At 43.5% G+C, this 17,178-nt stretch overlaps 1 protein-coding gene across 1 annotated transcript in view; it reads right to left on the bottom strand.

Moving 5' to 3' along the window:
* The window catches only part of LOC126326837 (ankyrin repeat domain-containing protein 6-like), a 638,792-nt gene that overhangs the window by 332,392 nt on the left and 289,222 nt on the right, over positions 1–17,178 (bottom strand). The window contains exon 2 of the mRNA XM_049995795.1: positions 8,257–8,393. Within this exon, the coding sequence (XP_049851752.1) occupies positions 8,257–8,324 (68 nt within the window). The 5' untranslated portion in view covers positions 8,325–8,393. The remainder of the gene's footprint in view (positions 1–8,256; positions 8,394–17,178) is intronic.

Raw genomic sequence — 17,178 nt, 5'->3', positions numbered from 1 at the left:
TCCTGTGACCAATACCAGCGGTCAGGTAAATTCCGTTGTACTTTACACGGCACACGGGTAGGGAAATGGTGCCAGTAAGACGGCCTGTGAGAAACGTCGTGTTTCTCTGTCGCCCACATAGTGCAGACCCCTCGGTGCAGCTCGCGAGTGAAAGGGGCCGACTCCAGTCCGACAGCGCACACACACTTACTGCTCACTGCTCTACGCTGCCTCATTACGCGTGACATTTCCGCAATATCGGCGTGCTTTATCGCTGGGCGCGCTGACTACAGTCATTGCTGCAATAGCAGTATATAGTTTTCGCGTCGTTGGTCATACGATTATTCACAGGTTTTGTAACGAGAAGCAAGCTACTAATGAATGTGCGATTAGACTCGGCTTCTCTGTTACACGGGAGCTACAAGAAGCATTGCCCGCCTATGCACGGAAATGCAAAGCAGTTGTTGTTATGACGGGCACACAAGCGCAGGCAAAAGATAACGTGGGCTAACAATTTGCGATGTGGGTTCCGCATATTACATCAACCTCCAATAATCTCTCTCTCTCTCTCTCTCTCTCTCTCTCTCTCTCTCTCTCTCTCTCTCCCCCCCCCCCCCCCCCCCACACACACACACACACACACACGCACAGACACCAAATACGTGAATGTGCACGTTGCAAGGAAATGAGTTTTCCTGCGTTCAAAAATAGCTGGTTCTTTGCCTGACACCAACAGAAATGAAAATTTTTACTGAAACTTGTAGTGAGAATTTCTTTAATGCATGCCAACGGTCGAAGCTGGTAACTCTGGAAATTAGTTTTAACTTAACTCATCTGATGAGTTTGTTTCCTGTTACATATGACCGAATTCGCGAGAGGGAGGGAGCTGTGTGAATATCGTGCTCTCAAAGCCAGAGATACTAGAGTGCCAACTGCGGTACTAAGATTGAAGGTAGGTAGAAGGTCTTTGTTTAGCCGGACTGTGAACAGATGGAATGTTGGCCGGTGAAGTGAAGATGTGAACGATCGCCCGTAAGTTTTCTGTTTACGGATTGTGAAGGTTGCTGCATGTCGCATCGATGCCACCTCCGCTCTGTGTGGGATCCAGGGCGGTTACTACCACAGCAACCTTCCCAGAATCCTCCGACTAGTGCGCGGTCCTGTTTGAACGGGTGGCCGAGGAAGCTGAATTTGCTCCAGTCAAACCTCGTCATCGTGGTGAAGCCCCAGTTAGCATCACACTAATAAGATCGGTACTCGTCATCGAGCGATGTCGTCTCTTTGCGAGAATATTTCTCTGAGCACTGGCGGAACAGTTAAAAGGAAAGAGGTTTCATTATTAGCGGTATAATTGTTTCTTTTTTCATTTCAAAGTGCAAGTTATGCTTTTTAATATAATCTGTATGCGTCAAGTGATTACTAGGATTTAACGTCTCTTAAAATGCAGTTAAACTGGCACGAAATTAGTTATAAAATCGCCACCCATTACAGAGGGATGTTTTATGTCTTTACGAAACAGCTCTGGAATTGGAAATTTGTGGTAAGGTCTATGGGACCAAACTGCTGAGGTCATCGGTCCCTAGGCTTACACACAACTTAATCTAATTTAAACTAACTTACGCTAAGGTCAACACACACACACACACACACACACACACACACACACACACACACACACACACACACACATGCCTGAGGGACTCGAATCTCCGACGGGGGGAGCAGCGTGAATCATGACAAGACGCCTGAGACCGCACGGCTACAGCGTGCGGCGAAACAACTCTGAAGAGCTCGCTATACATTATCTTATTGCGTGGATACGAGTACAAAAGAAATATTTTGTTTTATACAATTTCACCTACAACAACAAAAATAGTCGATCTTCTTCTCTCTCTCTCTCCCATTTTATCGTAAGTCTCTCACTAGACGACAGAATTTATCCTTGACGCTGCCTGAAAGCATAGTATTGTGGGAGCATCTTACAGTTTCACACTACAAATTGCCTTTTGTTGTCAGTGGAGCACATTCTGGCCCTGTTAACTGGGTCTCTCCTTAAACCCAGGTAAAACAAATTGAAGAGTTAGAGAAGATTCAACGACGAGTGGAGCTTTTCGTCATGGGATCGTTTAGTCCTGCAAGGGCGTTACAGAGGTGCTCAACAAACTCCACTGGTAAACGTTACAAGAGAGGCGTTGTGCATCACGGAGAAGTTTACTACCGAAATTTCGAAAGAGCGCTTTCCGGGAGAAGTCGGACAACATATTATCTCCTCCCACAAACATCTCATGAAGTGACCATATGGAGAAGATTCGAGAAGTTAGAGCTAGTACAAAGGCTTACCGATAATCGCTTTCCACAAGCTACATTCGTGAGTCAACAGGGAAGTGAGGGACCGGTTAGTGGTACCAGAAGTAAGATTCGTCATACACCGTTAGGTGGCTTGCGGAGTGTGATGTAGATGTAGATGAAAGCCGCAACAGGGGGATTTAAACAGGAAGACTAGAGACATTTAGATCCGTGGCTTCCGTCCATGTGTCGGATCGCCACCAAGTAACAGTATAAAGTGATCTTCCGCCCTCCGCCGAATACAGCAGCACTTTTTAATCCCGTCACGGATGACCTGAAGATCCGCAAAGCGGGTGTTCATAAGCGGGTGGTCTTCATAGGTCGGACAGTCATGCACAGAACACCGAAGGTACACCGGCTGCTACAGCTCAACAAATCGGTTGCGACAGAATTCTGCATCGACACTGGCCACATTCTGTTGTACGACACTGTCGAAATACTAGCGGCAACATTTCTGAGACTCACTGGCGAAGGAAGCTACAGGAATTCTCTTATCGAAGTGTGTAATTAAGAGAGATAGACTAAAGAAAAATCAAGGCACATTCACAGGATTTGTCGACAATGTCAAATGGTCAAATATGTACAAGAAACAAGAGGGGACAATGAGAGAGGACGCCCAAGAACGAAGTGCTCCGATTAAAAACGGTGTGAGGCAGGGATGTAGTCTTTCACCCATACTGTTTAATCTATACATCAAAGAAGCAATTACGGAAATAAAGAAAAGTTGATAGAATGCTCTGTGTGAAAGATAAAGTGCCCGCAGTAATTCATTTCAAAGAACACATTTTTTTAAAAAAAGAACTTGAATATCCTCTTGGCAAGCTGAATAATACGTCTAGTTATTGAGCTGACGAAGACGTCGTAAGATATCGAATAAAGACAAAAATTAATTTAGCAGTTTTGATTGCTTAACTTGTCATCCCAGACCTTATTTTATGAGTGATTCAACCTCTGCTCATATTTGCTCTCAGTTGTAGAATATATCACGCAAAAAGACGCAAAGAAATAATTTTAAACGTTGGTCATAAAGTTAAGTACTGTAGATAAGAGAATAGAGAGGTTTGATGGATTACTGGCAAAGCGAAACCCTGGAAACGGTAAGCTTGGGGGATCTCCTTTACAGTGTGAATGTATGCCAAGAACGACACATGGTTCAGATTCCACGTTAAACTAAGGGTCCCCTTTGTCCGGCAGGCCTATTGGGTGGTTAACCCCAGAACACTACAGGAGGGGAAAGTTATATTGCTACTAAACCATTGTAAACTGTACTACTATACTTGAAGTTTACCGGGTGATCAAAAAGTCAGTATAAATTTGAAAACTGAATAAATCACGGAATAATGCAGAGAGAGAGGTACAAATTGATACACGTGCTTGAAATGACATGGGATTTTATTACAACCAAAAAAATACAAACGTTCAAAAAATGTCCGACAGATAGCGCTTCATCTGATCAGAATAGCAATAATTAGCATAACAAAGTAAGACAAAGCAAAGATGATGTACTTTACAGGAAGTGCTCAATATGTCCACCATCATTCCTCAACAACAGCTGCAGTCGAAGAATAATGTTATGAACAGCACTGTAAAGCATGTCCGGAGTTATGGTGAGGCATTGGCGTCGGATGTTGTCTTTCAGCATCCCTAGAGATGTCGGTCGATCACGATGCACTTGCGACTTCAGGTAACCAGTAATCGCACGGACTGAAGTCTGGGGACCTGGGAGGCCAAGCATGACGAAAGTAGCGGCTGAACACACGATCACCACCAAACGACGTGCGCAAGAGATGTTTCACGCGTCCAGCAATAGGGTGGTTCTAATAAAACCGCATGTCATTCCAAGCATTTGTGTCATTGTGTACCTTTCTATCTACATTATTCCGTGATTTATTCAGTTTTCAAATTTATACTGACTTTTTGATCAGCCCGTATTTAAAGGAGGTCATAATTTATAGATTACGCATTGGTTAATTACAGTTATTAGATCTCCAATGGTACGTTACATACATAATTAAGTACAAAAGTTTGTTTTATATCCTCTGAAATCGTGTATAGCCTACTACAAGGGGCGTCCTATTGAAAGAACTTGCAAACGGGCGGATAAACATGCCTCTTCAGGAACTCTTAGCCAATAGTGGCATACGAAATAAATTTTTTATCCGTAAAAACAATGGCGTTTCTGCGGCAGCACACCCGAAATGCCCGCATCTCGTGGTCGTGCGGTAGCGTTCTCGCTTCCCGCACCCGGGTTCGATTCCGGCGGGGTCAGGGATTTTCTCTGCCTCGTGATGGCTGGGTGTTGTGTGTTGTCCTTAGGTTAGTTAGGTTTAAGTAGTTATAAGTTCTAGGGGACTGATGACAATAGATGTTAAGTCCCATAGTGCTCAGAGCCATTTGAACCATTTTTTGAACATCCGAAATATAATGGATGCCACGACGTCTCTATCGAGACTACCGCGATAGCTAGCGGCAGCGAACTTTCCCAACAAGTGGTTTCGTCAGTCTGAAGCTAAACGGTAGTATCTTTATACTAAAGGGGCAGCCTAATATGGATCGATTACACGTCGCGTCGCCTCGGACGCGTGTGCTCGGTTGTGCGTGTGGCCTCACAAATGATGCAACGCTAACTGCGGGATCCGCACACAGCGCAGATAGTTCTTCATCTCACTCTGCGTTACAAAAAGGCGAATGGCCAGGCCGTGGCGCGGTACACAGACAAGAAGTGGTTGACTGTGTGGTTTAGGGCGGGCGCAGCATCCGAGGCGCGTGACGGGCAGAGCGCAGCAAGAAGCGCCTGGACACAGTAGAGCAGCGCAGCGCAGCACGCCACGCCACGGCTGCAGCGTATCCGCCGCTCGTCGGCTGCGCAACGCCGGCCGCCTGCCAGCAGCGGCAGCCGCTCTGCGGTTCACCGCACGCTCCGTGCCTGCCGCGCCCTAAACGGATACACCGCAGGCGCGCAGGCTCCACGTACCTGGCAGTCGTCCAGCATGCCACTAACATTGAAACTTCCTGGCAGATTAAAACTGTGTGCCGGACCGAGACTCCAACTCGGGAGGACGGGGCGCGAGTCGTGCTTCGGTGGCTCAGTTGGTACAGCACTTGCCCGGGAAAGGGAAAGGTCCCGAGTTCGACTCTCGGTCCGGCACACAGTTTTAATCTGCCAGGAAGTTTCATATCAGCGCACATTCCGCTGCAGAGTGAATATCCCATTCTGGAAACATCCCCAGGCTGTGGCTAAGCCATGTCTCCGCAATATCCTTTCTCTCAGGAGTGCTATTTCTTCAAGGTTCGCGGGAGAGCTTCTGTAAAGTTTTGACGGTAGGAGACGAGGTACTGGCAGAAGTAAAGCTGTGAGGACAGGGCGTGAGTCGTGTTTGGGTGGCACAGTTGGTAGAGCACTTGCCCGGGAAAGGCAAGGTCCCGAATTCGACTCTCGGCCCGGCACACAGTTTTAATCTGCCAGGAAGTTTCATATTAGCGCACACTCCGCTGCAGAGTGAAAATCTCATTCTGGATGCCACTAACATTGTCTCGAAACTGACTTAAGATCAAAATAACTGCACTTCTGATGTACTGTGCACAAACAACCAGGACATAATAAATGTAATTCCGTGTACACCGATGCGGCAAAACATTACAACCAGTGCCCACGGCGAGACTGAACGCCGGCTGCTGCCAATGCGGGCACGTGACGCGTTGAGGAAACTGTATAAACAGAGCAGAGACGAATCGGAATCATTCTAGAAACGATCCAGGTCGCTAATGGGGAAGTCCACTGACATAAGCAATTTTAACAAAGAGGATATTCTTACAGTCCAGTGTGTGGGTATGAGATTCTCCAAAATGGTGAAGCTCGACTGCTGTTCCTGTGCTACTGTGTTGAGCATCTGTGGTAGGTCCGCTGTTGTTTTCTATCTAAATAAATGATCTTTACAATAGGGTGGATAGCAAAGTGCGGCTGTTTGCTGATGATGCTGTAGTGTACGGGAAAGTGTCGTCGTTGAGTGACTGTAGGAGGATACAAGATGACTTGGACACGATTTGTGACTGGTGTAAAGAATGGCAGCTAACGCTAAATATAGAGAAATGTAAATTAATGCATATGAATAGGAAAAAGAATCCCATGTTTGAATACTCCATTAGTAGTGCAGCGCTTGGCACAGTCACGTCGATTAAATATTTGGGGCCGGCCGGGGTGGCCGCGCGGTTCTAGGCGCTGCAGTCTGGAACTGCGAGACCGCTACGGTCGCAGGTTCGAATCCTGCCTCGGGCATGGCTGTGTGTGATGTCCTTAGGTTAGCTAGGTTTAAGTAGCTCTAAGTTCTAGGGAATTGATGACCTCGGATGTTAAGTCCCATAATGCTCAGAAGCATTTGAACCTTTTTTTGCATTATTTCTAATGAGACTTTATACGCTTGAAGAAAGCTACCACTTACGTGAAGCTGTTGCTCATCGTTTCCGCTCCTGTCCAGCTTTTCTACAAAGACAGCTGCTACACCACGTCTCTCCTTACTATAGTGTACGAAGTCGTACACAGCAGGGATTAACGCCTGTCGATGACGAAGTGATTAGGAGTGAATGAACTGAGCACTTGTCCACTTGGGAAACGACAGTGACTGTGGACGTTTTTCAAACGAAACATCTCGAAACTCGCTAAAGCGGTGTAGGGCAACCACAGAGTACCTACATTTGGGTGATTGGAAGGGGATTTGAATGGCCATCCTCACGAGTTCCAATCCAGCACCTTAACACGGAGTATCTCAGGTACCCCAACAATAATTGCTTGCTCCTCAAAAATTCGGAGCGCGAAACACTGCCCTTCATTCGACAAGCAGCTGGGCCTGTATTTCATAGCGACAGAGATGAATTTCCTGTTGACTAACAGGAATTCTGAATTTGAATTTCCTGTTGCTGTACAATTTCTTCGGTGGCGTGGCTGTGGACTAACAAGATCTCGATTAGGGAAGCAATGGTTGACGTTACTCAGATAAAAGTGTTGAATTAATGATCAAAGAATAGTTTCAGCAGATTATTCGAAAGATGGCGACACTTTATACCCCAGAAATATAAGTTCGCTCGTGATATGACTGCCTTATTGAAGCACATTTTTAATGTACTATCTTTATTGTGTGCGTACTTCTTAATAAGATAGGATTTTTATTTTTTTCAGTCCTTTTGTTTTACAGTGATTTGCTACTGGAACACAATCTCACAAGAACTTCAGAAGGTTTTGAAATTATCATCTTGCGATTATGCGCCAAATGATATGAGTACACTGTCCACGTGAGGCGAGCTTTTCCGTAGTTGAGTGGCATGGTACGCTACCAAGCTACCACTGTGTAACTATGCACTTGCAACACATTTCTCAGTTCTCTTAGACTTTAGTATCATTCCGTTTGTAGATCACGTTTCTGGTCTCTCTCTCTCTCTCTCTCTCTCTCTCTCTCTCTCTCTCTCTCTCTGTGTGTGTGTGTGTGTGTGTGTGTGTGTGTGTGTGTGTGTGTGTGTGTGTATACGCGCGCATGCGTGTGTGCTTGTACGTGCGCTACACATGCTTTTCAAAAGTAATGAAAAATAATGCTTTACCCACTACGTTTGCCAAATTCTAGAGTTCTATGAGTCTTGCTATTCAGCAGATTGTTTAACATACCCAGTGAGTCCAAAATACTTACCAGACAAAACACAACTTTGTTTAAAAAATTTTCTAGTGCTTCAAAATCTTTGTTGCACAGGGAGTTATGTGATTATTTTCACTTAAGACGTGTGTGTTTATTAGCGGCTTCAGTTAACTCTCAACCTTTTGCAGTATTGCATTTTAAGGGAACACGTATTCAGTAAACAAATCAATTACAACTATGTTATTACGACAACCAGTGAACACATTTCTGTTTAGGTTAGCAGCATTGGATGCGGACGCGGCACCTGTACCTTTGGGGTTTCCCAGCCTCCCCGCTGGGCGAGGGCTGCTTTTTCTTGACACCAAAGACATGAGGCATTCGTGAACGGTGGCAGCGATTCCTTCTGTCGTTCGAATGTCGCCACTATGCTGTCCATATCACACCCCGCTGCAACAAAATAAAACAAAAAAAATATTAGCATACTATAACAACCACGTGAGTTATTTGCGCATATTTATGACAGGTAGACTCAAATTGAGACTATAATTCAGTAAACAAATTTTGTGGCAACTTTTGTTGCCATTGGTTTCGCCATTCAAGTCGTGTGATACTACAACTGTCATCTCGTGGTGTTGAAATAATAGTAAAAAAGATTGTAATTGCTACAGCCGGGTCGTCTCGTCGGCGGTAACATCAGCTAGTCTCCCACAACAATATACTCTGTATTGCCTCTCACGGATTTTTTTTTTTCGAAAATGTCAAGTGCTTTCAACTATCGTTCACGCCTTCATACAAATATCCTTCAGTAAAAATTTCGAGTTCTGTAGCATTCGGATGAACGTGTTTTCGTTCATATCTATTGCACTGCTCGCGGACTATATCTTCAGTATTACTTTTAAACACGAATGGGGAAGGAAATGAGCTGTGACCAATTCGTAGTATTTTCCTAATAGGGGTTTAGGGAACCTGGAAAAATCTTATATCTGAATAGCCGGAAGTGAAACAGAACACCAGAGCAGTTCTTATCTTTGTTCTGTATTCTTATTAACCTGTAGTTTCTACGTCTACATACGTACTCCAGAAGCCCGCATAAGGCGTTTGGCATATGGTATCTCGTATCATTGCTAGTCATTCCTTTTCCTCTCACAAATTAAGCTAGTGAAAACAACTCTATATTCCTGCGGACGAGTCTGTTGTGCGGTCCTTTCATCATCCTAATTCAAGACAAAAATGTATCTAGCTAGTACCACCAATAGGTTTAATAGAAATACGATTTAAAGTCCTTGATCCTTCAAGAAAATCATCCCGGCATTTGCCTGAAGCGATTTAGGAAAGTCACGGAAAATCTAAATCAGAATGGCCGGAAGCGGGTTTGGACCGTCGTTCTCCCGAATGCGAGTCCAGTGTGCTAATCACTGGGGCACTTAGCTCTATAGGGGGAGAGTGTCAGGGACATTCATTCCAAAGCGTGGCATTGCATCATCATGCCGGAAATATAGCTGTGGCCGGACAACAAATGGAACGTTTTCTAATGTGTCAGGCAAAGTATTGCAAAGAAACGGACGATACAAAGGCGCATTCAACGTCTGGGAATAAGTAACGGCCCAGAAGCACTCCTCCCAGGATTCCAGCCCATAGGTTTATGCCAAAGCGTGCCTGAAAGCCGTGTACACAGATGACTCGTGGGTTGTGTTCCCGCCCATAATGGCTGCTGTGGATTTTGAAAATATCTTCAACAGTGATGCTAGACTCGTCAGTCCATATCACATTACTTTAAAAAGGTTCGTTACCTTTACTTGGTGCAAAAGCCATTCAAAAACTGTACTCTTCGAATACTGTCTTCTGCCCGCTGGTGTTGAGTTAACGTGCAACAATTCAACTACCAGACTTTGAGATATTTGGAACCGCTGTGCAATATCACGGGTACTTCGCCGAGGTGACTGGTAAATGGTTTCAAGAATCGCTTCCTCTGTTTGTGGAGTGTGCCTAATCCTTGGACGACCTCCTTCCATTGCCTGTGGACGAAGATTACCGGTTTCACGAAAGCTTTGCTCCAGGCGCCTTTGAGGATACCGTGCAGCATACGGATGAACAGCAGCAGTAGCAGAAGCAGCTTGGTTATGGGATGCACCCAGCACCAAAAGCATACCGACGTTTTCATTGTTTGTGCACTCCATCTAGAAGCCACCCTACATGAACTCGACAGCAGCAGTAATGGTTGTGCACTGCGCCGTTAGTAGACCCACGCATGCAGTTTAATGGATCCCACTGCCATGTGATGGGCTATTGTCATATGATAGGCTATTGTCATGTGACAAAATGAAGTCCTGCTTATAAACGACGAGAACTGGGAAACAGACGTCTAAAAAATAGAAAAAGGATCCATGGTGGATGTGGGTTTGATGTCCCAACAGTCTACTCAGTGAGCTAAGACATCTGGTACGTTTCTCGATCTGATTTTGCTGGATAAACTTTTGTCTGGAATCGGGATGAGGAATCATAAGCCAACCTCCAAGTGCGGCAATTTTCCTACATCCTGTGCACGTTGGTGGTAAAACAGTGCTGCAGTCTGTGGCAAATGCCGGTATTCAAAACGATCTCAATAATGTTTAACTAAAAGAACGTCTTCTTCTTTCCAGGAATTCCTATTTGAGTTTATGGAGAAATACTCGGGTGTTGATGGAACACACCGGCGACAAATCTAGTAGTCAGATTTGTTTCGATGTCTTCCTTTAATCAGACCTTGCGGGGATCCCAACCACTGGAGCAGTAGTCAAGAACGGGTCGCACAAGTGTTCCGTATTGTTAGACATGAGCTACACTTTCTTAAGATTTTTCCAATAAATCGAAATCGACCATCTGCCTTTGCTACAATCCATCTTATGTGCTTGTTCCATTTTATTTCGCTCTGCAACGTTACGCATAGACATTTAATCGATTTGATTGTGTCAAGCCTCACACTACTAATAATGTATTTGAACACGATGGATCTGTTATACCTACTCATTTGCATTAAGTTATATTTTTCCACTTTTAAACAACACATTCATCACACGGAATAGAAATTGTGAATAAGCATCATGTATCCTTCTCGAGTCTTTCAACCACCCTTCCCTGTACACTGCAGTATCATCAGAAAACAGTTGCAGAGTGTTGTCTACCCTATCGTACCCGACCGGGCGTTTATGTATACAGAGAACAAGAGCAGTCCTATCATACTTTCCTGGGGCCACCCTGCTTTAGATGTTGTGTCTTTCCCCACATACCGTAATATGTCATTCCGCTACAGCACATGGCCTTCAGTCTCCGTCACCATCACTGAATCTTGTAATACCTTATGCTCAGAGTAGACCACAGTGCTATATCGACTAGATGTTTGTGTCAAATTAGCCTCTATTTTTAGCAATTCCGTCAAATTTGCAAAGACCAGAAAATCTGCTGGGGCATTGTGCTTCTTCTTGTGTAAAATTCTGCACACCTTTATTCCTCACTGATTTGTTCACCTGTCCAAGATTTAAGCAACTGCCTGTCAAACTCTTGTTCTTATGTCGAAGCTGTTTGGCAAAATAGTATGTGACACTGGTGGACGTGTCTTTTAGTTTCCCCACAGGGCATAGTTTTCTGCCTTGATGCATTTCCGTTAACGTATTGCTGCTTACAGAAGCTTTGTCCTTGGTGAGGTCCCCAAAGTCATAGATATAACAACGATCTTGTTTGCAGTGGCACGATAAATTTCTGGAAAAGCCGTGTTCCATTAGTTATTAACTGTTATATTCGACTGCTGAACTTAATAAACTGTATGACAGAAATGCTATTCCTCCTTAGTAGCTCTATCTTAAGAATTCGATCTACAAATGTAAATACCTATATATTGTCCTGGAACACTACATACAGCGGGAGAAAGTGTTTTGCTTGACCGGTACCTAATGTAAGCTTCGATCACAACAATAGGAACACTTCAGTTAATTTTATTTTTACAAAATTGTACTTAAATGTTAGAATTCATTAGAGAGATTATCATTTGAGTACAGAGAAAAATTAGGACCGCTGTCACTGTAGACGTATTGTGTTGTTGTGTTCACGAAAGATGGTCAAGGCGATGTAGGTAGCGAAGACTGTGTTAATACTCTGTTCCATAACTCCTGGAATGCGTTTGAGAAGACGCTGATAATTTATAAACTGCGTGTCCTGCATTCATTCAGATTACTGATGAGTTCCCGAGGGAAATTTTGTACCTACTCATGAAGAAAAACTCCAGATGAGGAATAGTTGTTGGAGATGCTGACCTAGCTTTTTAATACGTCAGCTGCTAAATGCTCTAAGAGAGGGGTGGGGGTGGGGGTGGGGGCTGCTTAACCTGTAAAACATCGGATATCACTGCGTTGGGAAAAATAATCGTCAGTGCGTGTAAAGTTGTGCATGCCTAATGACATTGTGATGAGAACGTTCATGCTAACGTCCGGAACTGCGCTGCTGCTACGGTAGCAGGCTCGAATCCTGCCTCTGGCATGGGTGTGTGTGATATCCTTAGATTACTTAGGTTTAAGTAGTTCTAAGTTAAGGGGACTCATGACCTCAGCTGTTAAGTCCCATAGTGCTCAGAGCCATTTTCTCGTTCACGCTAACAACAGCACACACGGAAGTAATTTGTCAGTAGCGCCAGTTCTGCGAGAAACCTGTTGGCGCATTGCTTCTGTCATTGGATTCCACAACCAGCAAACAGTAAGTATTCATAAAATACGTTAACGAATAAATCACACTTCGCGCGGCTGAATGTATTGCAAAGTTAAATTCAAATTCAAATGGCTCTAAGCACTATGGGACAACATTTGAGGTCATCAGTCCCCTAGACTTAGAGCTACTTAAACCTAACTAACCTAAAGACATCACACATACCCATGCCCGAGACAGGATTCGAACCTGCGTCCGTAGCAGCAGCGCAGTTCCAGACCGAAGCGCCTAGAACCGCTCTGCCACAGCAGACGGCTATTGCAAAGCAGCATTTGTAACGAAGAAAGTGTCGATATCGGCTGTTGAAAGCGTCACCAGTAAGCCAGCTCGTCTGCCACGATCGTCACTTACGGCAAATCGTGGAGCCGATTGGTGGTTTTTCAAGCAATAGTAAAAAAGTGATGATTGTGGAAGGGAGTTATAATTACGGCGCTAACTTGTGGCCGACGTCCGACATCTTATGTAGTCCAAAACATTAGCTGCACCGCATTTATACCTCCACAGTTCACCACTGTGATACCCCCCTGTGAAGTCACTCTGACGTGTCGCTTCCCATTTTAGACCTTTGGGGATATTTATCGACTTTGGTGATCTGGTGTACTAATCGAATCGATCGTAATCTTAACTTTAAATGAATCACATTTCATTCGTAAGTGGAGCCGTTCAAGCAATGTTTTCTTTTGTACACGTGAGTTATGACTGCGCTGTTTACTTTTATTAGTTCCTATGTTTTCGATGCCTTCCAAACTTCAAACGCTCCGGCGTCAGAGTATCAATGATATCGTACCCGCACAACACACGGTTACGTTATTGGTGCAGTATCTCATGTCCTAAATTCCTGTCGCCGATAATTATTCATTGTTCATATTTTCTTCCCTCTTTAAAAAAGTTTCAGACTGGAATCGCCGGAGACAATGGTCATGTGTGTGTGAGCTTTGTGCGTATGATTGTATGAATGTGTGTGTGTGTGTGTGTGTGTGTGTGTGTGTGTGTGTGCGCGCGCGCGCGCGCACGTGCTCTTTCCTTCCTTTCCTGAAGGCTATTACCGAAAAGTTATGCGACCTCTCTTTTCGTTATACCGGTACTTCCCTTCGGCTCGGCGTGTGAGTATCACTCTATTCGCTCCACGGTATAGTTGTCCCCTCATCAACTTTGTTGTAAATAATTCACTGCACTTCAAGGGGAACAATGATGTACATAATTACAATCCCACAAGAAAAAAATGACATTCATTACACCACATTTAGGTTGCCTGTAACACAAACAGGGGTTAACAACGCTGCAATCAAAATTTTCATCACATACCCATTGATATAAACCGCCTCACACACAGCAAAGTAAAATCTGAAAGTAAACTGGAAACGCTTCTCTTTCACAGTTCCTCCTATTCCACAGAAGACTATCTATTATTGTATTGTGTAAATGGTGATGGGCAGGAATTACTAACAGTTGTCTATCTTTAATTTTAAAAAAAAAACTAGTAAATGATCAGCATGGAGCGATATTTGCAAAACAATTGACGTTGATATAAAGTAATTCGTTCCATATCATTACGATTTATCACGCAAATGATACATGGAAAATGAAACTAGCTAACTAACTATTGGTACATCACAAAGCATGGTGTAGACTTGTATTCTCTGAAAACTTTAAATTGAAATTCAGAAGCAAAATGAAGTAGATGACATGCGAGGGCTATTGGGAAAGTAAGGTCCTATGAGGTGCGAAATGGAAACCACAGTGAAAATCTGACGAAGCTTTGCAGAGATGTGTTGAACAGTTATAGTATGCTCGTGGTTCGCGTCACGTCGCTCTTTTCAGTTCTGGGCGCACAGGGAGCACGTGAAGATGTTTAGAACAAGTATGAGGGCCTGGTGTGATGCAATACACATAACTGTCATACGTTCCCTTCTGCATGACAATTCTCGGCCGCACTCTGAAGGGGCAATGAAGATGCTCCTGCAGCGGTTTCGATGGGAGTTGTTTCATCATCGACAGTAGAGCCCTTAATTGACTCTCCCTGAGTTTCACCTCTGCCCACATGAACCGCTAGCTATGAAGACAACGTTCTGGCACAGACAACGAGCTGTAGACCAGCGTAGAGAATTGACGGGAAGCAGGGTACTGCGAAGTTGGTACAACGCTACAACAAATATCTAAATCGGAGTGGCGACTATGTAGAGAAGTAGCTGGAAGGTATAGCTAACTGTTGCAAATAAAACATCTTTGATGTTCACAGTGGTTTCCATTTTGCGACTAATCGCACCTTACTTTCCGAATAGGTCTCGTACATTCCAACTGTGACACTTTTGGTTATTCCTGTAAAAATGACATGACTATTGCCGAAAAAATTCCGGGAAAAGAAACAAATTGGCTATTATTAGGAAAGTAGGCTTATGTGTTACACAGGTTAGGCTATCATTACTAAAAAATGACTTGCAAACATGTTAAAGCAGAATATCCATTTTAGAGCGTCTAACCGTTTGAGACCATTCCCTTAATCACATTTATACTATTGTAAAATGCTGGAAAATGTTTAAAAATTATATCGTTTTTTTATACTGTAAATTGCTATTATTGGTCACACGCTGAATACAGCATCACATGTAAGATTTCAGAGTGAGAATATGTTGAAAGTATTGTGAAACTACTACACTAACAATCTAAAAAATTATTCTGTATGGAGGTATACCTCTGTGCAATTTGGTTTCTTTGACATTCCAAAAGTCGTTCACTTTGTCAACATGCGTAAGATACAATAGTTTGCCTTGCTTCTTTCCTAGTCGCACACGTTTATGTGCTAGTTACGGACAAGTTGGAAAGTTTTTTTGCAAACGTGAACGTTAAAAATGTTGTGCATACGAGTTGAAAGCCTAAAATATAACGAACAAGAATCGGTGAACAAGAAGTGGTACCAGTAAGAAAACAAGCATTGGTTTCGGAGTTCCACCTTCATTTCCTATCGATATAAATACAGTAAAAGTAGAATTAAATGGATTACGAAAGCAGCTTTTCACATCATTTTCTTCTCTTCTTGGTTTCTCGAAATTTATCAGCAAAAACATGTTACATTAACGATGCCAAATGTGTGCTATTACTAGAGCAAATACGCAGTCAGGAACAGAAACACGTTCCAGATTGCTTTCCTGACACTATGTTATTCATTTAAGCACTGTAATTTTTAGTCTTTAAAATAGTTGTTACATGCACACGACAGAAATAATGAACGAGAAGCAGTCGCAGACAGTCGTTCGATAACGTTTTGGGCTGCTTAAGATGGCAGCAGACCCCGCCCACTCTGGCTTCAAAACAAAGTTCGCCGTGAGTCAACAGCGGCATGTCCCTTCTTTTTTTCACTTCCATATCTTTGATGGAAGAACAGCACTTAATTTTTCTTTCTGTTTAGAAAATAAAATTTTCATTTGCCTGTCGCCATTCGTCACACCAGCAGAGTACCAGGTTAACACATACTTTTACTACGCGTTTCATTAATTGGTATTAACAACAGATAAAAACACAAGAATTCACGCCTGCTACCAATAAAAAAATAACACTGTTTTGTACACAAGTTCGAAGATATGCACATGACGACTTTTCGGCGTGTAAAGGAAGATCAAACAATGTTCAAATAATGCTGGAAGGAATCGATAAGTCACGCACCAACATTTACGCAGCCATCGCTACCTTTCTTGTAGCTCACAACGAAAAATCTGACGACTATGAAACTAACTAATTCTTACATAAAATTATAACATTATAAAGATTTCACTGAGCTGTTTCGTCTAAAGGAAGAACGTTGGCCATGAATTGCATGAAGTTTCAGTAGTGAAAGGAGTGTTGTAGCCTCGGAAAACCGTACGCCCTGCAGGATTGGCGGGCAGCCCAACTGGGCCAGAACCTGTGTGTCTCTCACGTGATTCCTGGTAGGTACTCGTCGTTTATTTTCGACAAGAGCCACCGATTCTCCCGCGTGGTCGTTTGTTGCGGCATCCATGCGCAACTACACATTTTGGTCACAAGCAGGAGTTTTCATCACGAAGTTAACTATTCTTTCTGAAGACGACGTTTCCGTATGTATCGAAAAGTCACTAATTTTGCAGAAGGCAATATCGCTGCATAATAAGATCATATCTAGTGTTGGTGATGATGTTGCCGACTGTATGTTATTCCCCGTTTATAAAAATCGTTGGAATCTGAATCGCTGCATTAACCAATGTCCGGAGAAAATTATTTTTTGTGTTTTAAACTTGGTGACTGAAATATTGTGTTTCACGCCTCCTTGTCTGCACAAAACACACATTGAGATTTATTTCTACCCTAATTGGAACTAGAGGGTGGAAATTTATTACGATTTATAGTATTATACGCTAGCACGGTAATGAACCTTTGATGACTGACATCGAATCGTGGAAATTGGACAGCTGTTCTTAATGTTTTGGGTATCTAGCGCTGCCCGCAGAATCGCGCTAGGCATTTAACTGAAAAGCGCATTATGCAAATG

This window comes from Schistocerca gregaria, chromosome 2, assembly GCF_023897955.1.
Source record: "Schistocerca gregaria isolate iqSchGreg1 chromosome 2, iqSchGreg1.2, whole genome shotgun sequence".
NCBI classification, from domain to species: Eukaryota; Metazoa; Arthropoda; class Insecta; order Orthoptera; family Acrididae; genus Schistocerca; species Schistocerca gregaria.
The sequence above is the reverse complement of the archived record's forward strand: the minus strand, read 5'-3'. Positions and strand labels throughout refer to the sequence as shown.